This window comes from Sinocyclocheilus rhinocerous, unplaced genomic scaffold (assembly GCF_001515625.1).
Source record: "Sinocyclocheilus rhinocerous isolate Xijiao unplaced genomic scaffold, SAMN03320098_v1.1 scaffold1724, whole genome shotgun sequence".
NCBI lineage: Eukaryota > Metazoa > Chordata > Actinopteri > Cypriniformes > Cyprinidae > Sinocyclocheilus > Sinocyclocheilus rhinocerous.
The window spans coordinates 1,108,310-1,114,846 of NW_015626034.1; the positions used below are offsets into that span (position 1 = coordinate 1,108,310).

Here is a 6,537-nt window from a genome sequence, read left to right on the forward strand (position 1 = left end):
AGTCATTTAGCCTCCTTGTTAGTGCGTCCGCCTCCCATGCTGGAGACCCGGGTTCGAGGCCCACTCGGAACAAGAACAAGGTGTGGCGGTGAGGACACGGGAGAGAGGGGTTACAATAACAAAGAATCTTTAGGCAACAGAAACATAATGGAGAAAAAAGATAAGCAGCCAAAGAATACATAGCCATCTGCAAAACCCAGGTGCTGCTCCAAAACGTAGCCACCACTTTTGCTCACCATCCACTTTGTTAGTGACAGAAATGTCTTCTCTGAAAAACAAGTAGAAATGGCACACTTTTAAAGGGGTCATATGATGCTGCTAAAAATAACATTATTTTGTGTATTTGGTGTAATGAAATGTGTTTATGCGGTTTAAGGTTCAAAAAACACATTATTTTCCACATACTGTACATTATTGTTTCTCCTCTATGCCCCGCCTTTCTGAAACGCGTCGATTTTTACAAACCTCATTGGTCTGAAAAGCGAGGTATGCTCTGATTGGCCAGCTATCCAGAGCGTTGTGATTGGCCGAATACCTCAAGCATGTGACGGAAATGTTACGCCCCTCACCATATTGTGATGATGCCCTGCTAGGCCGGAGCGATGATTTAAAAACATGAAAACCCATTATAAACGAAGCATTCGTTGCATCCAGTGGGGACATAATTATGGATTATAATGACTTATACTGTCTTTTCACGCGTTGCGTTGCAGAAACATAATGGGGAAAAAAGATAAGCAGCCAAAGAATACATAGCCATCTGCAAAACCCAGGTGCTGCTCCAAAACGTGGCCACCACCTTTGCTCACCATCCACTTTGTTAGTGACAGAAATGTCTTCTCTGAAAAACAAGTAGACACGGCACACTTTTAAAAGGCAAACCCCATATAGAAAACACAAATCTCTCAAAACCATAGTTGTTCTCTTACCATGAATTATCAGTCTCAGGGTGACTGGCCTGCTCATGTCTTTCTTGATGCTTCATTGTAGCTGCCTTTAAAACACAAATACAAAAAGTGCAGTAAATCTTAAATTCCATTAAAAACTATAACAAACAATTTCTAAAACTAGAAAGGCAGCTAGCCAAAAAACTTGTTCAACCTAGCTAACATACGATTTTATTTTCTCAATAGGCTACTGGCCAACATTAACTACTAATACCTGAACAAAATTTCAAATTAGTTAACTTAATGTTAATACAAGATAAGCGTTGCTCGTTAAAAGTAATTTTAATTCGGTAATTCAATAAGCTGACAAAAGTCGTTTGAAACGACAGCGCAGTTTACCATAGTAAAGTTTGTTATCGCTATGTTGATGGGTAAATGTTACTAGGTTAAACCGGTGTGCAAAAATGTTGACACAAACAGACAGACAAACGTACATATATTTTTTACCTTGATTGCTGGTCTTATTCTCTCGTAAGGTGCATCAACACAGCGCAGATGTTCTCCGGAACTCTTCCACTCTCGCGGGTTCATCCTTGGGCAAAACTGCCGCGCTGGTTCCGTGTCTTCCTCGGACACGAGTGGTGCGGCGCGACTTGACTCGACAAAAGACCCATTACCCAAGACCCATAGAACCCATTATACTATCTACAGTGGATGCGGACAGTAAAGTAATGCCCGGTATATTTCTGACATACAGATGTACTCCAAGCGCTCGCGCTGTTTCTGACACGAAGGACAAACTGATTTTCCAATCATTACAAGCGATGTAACATCCAGTGTAGTCAGTCCCAAGCTGTTGTGGCATTGTAGACACGGTGTAAGTCAAATCTTGTCAATCCCGATGTGAGAAATGAGGAAAATAAAGCAACCTCAATAGAATGGCGCCAAAGAGGCCGTTACGGCAAATACAGTAGTATACAGCAATTAAAAAAAATACAGTAAGTCACTGTATGTGGGGTTTGACGTCACAGAAAATTCCCATGATGCAAAGGGTATTACAGTTATTTACTTAAAGTGAATTCGCAGTATTATACTGGGTGATATACAGTAAATAACTGTAGAAATTACAGAAATGTCTAACAGTGTAGGTGAGTATGTGATCTCTTGATGAAGTCAGACAACTACTGACGGAATGTGTGTGTGCTTTATAGTGCTCACAGGTTAGTGTGATTAATACACCAGAACCTGTGAGGGCTGAGTGAGGGAGGGACAGCCTGGCGTGATTGTCGCAATAGAGCTCATGCATTTTCATGCTGTTAAAACCAGAAGTAACTACTTGGAACATGAAAGTGGGTCAACCACAAACCTCCTTAAAAACACCCAACAACAAAAACTAATCGTGTGCCATGAGAAAAGCATTTACTGTATTTATCAGCACCACTGCCCAACCGACAAATTGTATTTCACCGGTATGGTATATCTCTTATTTAAAATTGTTTAATTTAAATCATGTTAAATTGTGTATTGTGTATATGAATATGCAGTTCTATAAAGAGTTATTTTTTACCATAAGATTTAGAGGAATTTAAGAGGAATTTTTACCATAAGATTTAAAATGATATATTAATAAAAAATGAAAGAGAATTTAACACTATATTAAAACTGTTTCTTTTCTTATTCTGTTTCCAGATTAAATCCAATATGGAATTGTCAGGTGAGTTTGTAAAGGGTGGGGTTGTCTATCTATCCCCGTTTTGTTTCTTTGACTACAACTTTGTCTAGCCAAGATATGACCCCTTGTGAAAAATAAGTACACTTTAGTAGACTTTTAAAAAGAGTATACTTAATACAGAAAAAAAAAAGAATATACTTAAGTGTGAACTTAATGAAGTGAACTTCAGACACTTAATTGCATATTATTTACAATTCAATTAAAATGTATTATAGTTGAAATGTATAAGAAATGCAGTTAGTTAAACTAAAGAGCGTTTTCTGACCCACTGAAGCAGGATTACTAAAAATACTTTAATGTCATTTTATTGAAACTTGTATGTGATGTATTTAATAAATACAGTATATTTGTAATTACATTTGAAATCTTGCAATTTAAAATAACTTTAAATGTAATATCAAATAACACACTATAGTTAAAGCAGCACCATGTAACTTTTTCTGTGTTCAAAATTTGCAAAATGTATATAATGAGCGAGTACATCATGAATTCATCTTCCAAACCGCGTTTTTGTCTTATTCCGAATCACTACAGTACACTTATAATAAGTAGCCTACTTATATTTGGACTATTGCAGCCTATACATTACGCCATGTTAAGTGTTTATGTTTTTCTACATGAGGAAAACGCTTAACGAGAGACTTTGTGCATTGCGTTCATATTCTGCTGTTGTGTGGCGACGGATTTGCGGGTCTTGTCTTTTTCTTGCAGGACCCTGTATGTTATAGTACTAAATTAGTTTTAATCGTTTAATCACCACAGCGTCTTGTCTCCATTGGCAACACGCACCATTTGTGTCGATTGCAAGTGACGTCGCAGGTATCGGAGAGTGCAAGTGGCGATTGCAAGTGACATTGTAATTTAGTTTCTTTTTTCTTGTCTTCACCACCTGGCTACTGTTGTAAAATGTTGAGCGATTCAAACAAAAAGTAATCAATAAATAGAACAAAATAAAAAAATAAAAGACTGCAAGTGAAAGCGGATATCGTTCTCTTTTGGAAGACCAAACAAAGTAGTTTCGCTTTCACAACGAAACACACAGCGTCTTCACGACATGGCAACAACAATACTACAGCGAGAATATAAGTTACGCCTTCTTTCTTTGCGTGAACGTTTGGGCGGCGTTATGCAAATCTTCCCGCATAGTGAGGTAGATATGTGGGGGCGTGTTCGAACGAGCCGTTTTAGGTAGGTGTGGCTAACTCTTAACTTTTATAAAGAATATCTCTTTGGATTTGAGACTTTAGTCTTTGCAACTTTACAGATCTTCTTTATGCACCAAGAGCTTGTAACACTCCAAAGAGAAAGGAAAAAATGAAATCGCATCATATGACCCCTTTAAAATTATAATGGAGTACTTTACATTTGCTGTGTTAGTCAACGCATTAAAATAAGTGAACTTTCAATGATGACAAAAGAATAATTAAATAACGATATAAATAATTTTTCATTTAAAGTGTACTGAAGTGTGTTAAGAAACAGCCATGAGTACACTTAAGCCGTTCATTAATATTAAATTATTTTTCAATATTTCTTGAATTAAAATATACATCAGTATATTAAAGAACTTTAAAGTGTGAACATAAAAGTTAGGATCTGCAGATAAGAAGTTCATGACTGAATGTTGTGTAGGAAAGATGGCATCCATTTTAATTTTTTAAACACTATGGATTTCAGCGTGTTACAATTTGTTTAACGAAACTGTTTGATGCATACACATGGTATGTCTGTTTATGCTTCACTAGAGGACACCGCAATGATTCCTTTCCCAGACCCGTCCCACTGTCCTTCTCATCTGGAGACCTTGACCGGGGTCAGATAGGACTGGAGATGCTTCTTAAAAATAATAAGAATGTTTATCATTATGCATGTATATTACTCTAACATAGACAAATGCAAGGAGCCTGTAATTTTCATGTTTATTTTAGATGGATCAATTGTTTGTCTACAAAGAACGAACGACAGAAGACAGGCTTGCAGAAGGAAAATACAGCAAAATCAAATGAGCAACACTCTTATCTCCTACCTTTTATTTTCTTAAAGTTTGCTGTGGAATAAAGCCTGTCAACAGATATTTTGTGAAGGATGGCATGGGGAACAAGGTTTTCAGTATTCTTGAGGACAGCGAATCTTGCAACAGGCAATGCTATGGTGTTGCACGTCATTTCACAATGAATGTTACCGACCACTCAAATCAAGAGGTCATCAGAATGGTGCACCCGTCTGTTTGTACCTCCTGCAGCAGCCATGAGGTATGAATGTTATCCTTGTCTTGTTTAGAACTTCATTATGTTTATATACTGTATATTAGCCTATGTGTTGTATTTACATTTTAGCTAGAGGTTCAGTCTCCACCGGGCACTACCATTGGATATATTCGACAAAACTGGCATGTTTGCCTACCTAAATTCACTCTTGAGAATGAACGGGGTGAACCAGCAATTAAGATTGTGGGACCATGTGTAGGTTGTACCTGCTGCACAGATGAGAACTTCGAGGTGAAGCACATACACAAGTTTCAATTTCCCATTGACTTTCATTGTTTTAAAATTAAACCAAGATATTTTCTATCTTGTAACCTTAAACATATCCTTCACATAAACATTTTAGTCAGTGCTTGAAGTAGGGTTAACATAATACAACATAATATAACATACTGTATAACATAATCACATTGTAGTACATAAAAAGAGTAGCTCCATAACAGATTAGTCAGCTATTTAAATTTAAATGACACCAACAATTACAGCTGTCTTCTCATCTTAAGCTGCTCACTCGTAAGCTGTGTTACTTTGGTTGGTTCATTCAATACCATTCGTGCTCCCACGAAACTGATATAGAGTGTGGCGAAATCTGAACACAAGTGGTCAGAGCGGAGACGCATTCAAAACACATGTTTACCAGTCAGAAACAATAAACACATGTCGGTTGACAGCATGCGATTGAATCACCAAAAAATTCACAATTTCTGGGATATAATTTGCATGCATTAGGGGATCAGGGAGCCACTAACAATATGTGGGAGAATCTGGAGAGGTAGGATGTCTGTCATTGTCACATTTGAATTTTCTACAATAATAATAAAAAAAAACCTTTAAGATTTTTTCAGGTTGCTTGTTGGTACTACTGGTTAGCTTTTGGTGCTAACGGACAGTGATGCTGACACTTTGACTCTGCTAAAGTACAGGCAACATGTGAGAACTGCTGGTATGCAAGAAAAAAAAAAAATTTAAATATAGTTACTACTGCGTATACTGTGATACTGCGTACCGGCCCACTTCGAGCACTGCTTTTAACATTGTTAGATTATAATTCTAACACTATTTAGTGTGCTTATTAAAGGGATAATTCACCCAGAAATGAAAATTACCCCATGATTTTGAAGCCCAAAACAGTGCATGATAAAAAGGGGGGCGGGTTAATATATGCCTTCTGAAGTGAAACAATGCATTTGTGTAAGAAAAATATCCATACTTAAAACTATATATACACTGTAATCTCTAGTTTCTGCTAAATGCCGTACACGCGTTCACAAGAGTGGCGTTCCAGTGTATGATGTAGGATGTAGACGTAGCTCCGGTAAGAAGTCATGAAGTATGGAGTGGAGTGTGGAGTACTTTTTATGATGGATGAACGCACTTTTTTTGGGCTTCAAAATCTCAACCCCCATTCACCGCCATTATAAAGCTTGGAAAAGCCAGGACATTTTTTAATATAACTCAGATTGTATTCGAAGAAAGTCATATACATCTAGGATGACTGGAGGGCAGTGTTGGAAAGAGTACTGAAAAAATATACTCAAGTAAAAGTACCATTACCTTCCAAAAAATGTAGTGTGAGTAGAGTAAAAGTACTTGTCCAAAAAACTACTTGAGTAAGAGTAAAAGAGTAGCCTATTTAAAAGTACTCATGAGTATT

At 37.1% G+C, this 6,537-nt stretch overlaps 1 protein-coding gene across 1 annotated transcript in view; it reads left to right on the top strand.

Annotated features, from left to right (window-relative positions):
* The first annotated feature begins 2,588 nt into the window (after positions 1-2,588).
* The window catches only part of LOC107708940 (phospholipid scramblase 2), a 7,417-nt gene continuing 3,468 nt past the window's right edge, over positions 2,589-6,537 (top strand). Inside the window, exons 1-3 of the mRNA XM_016513314.1 lie at positions 2,589-2,601; positions 4,627-4,871; positions 4,956-5,117. Of these exons, the coding sequence (XP_016368800.1) occupies positions 2,589-2,601; positions 4,627-4,871; positions 4,956-5,117 (420 nt within the window). The remainder of the gene's footprint in view (positions 2,602-4,626; positions 4,872-4,955; positions 5,118-6,537) is intronic.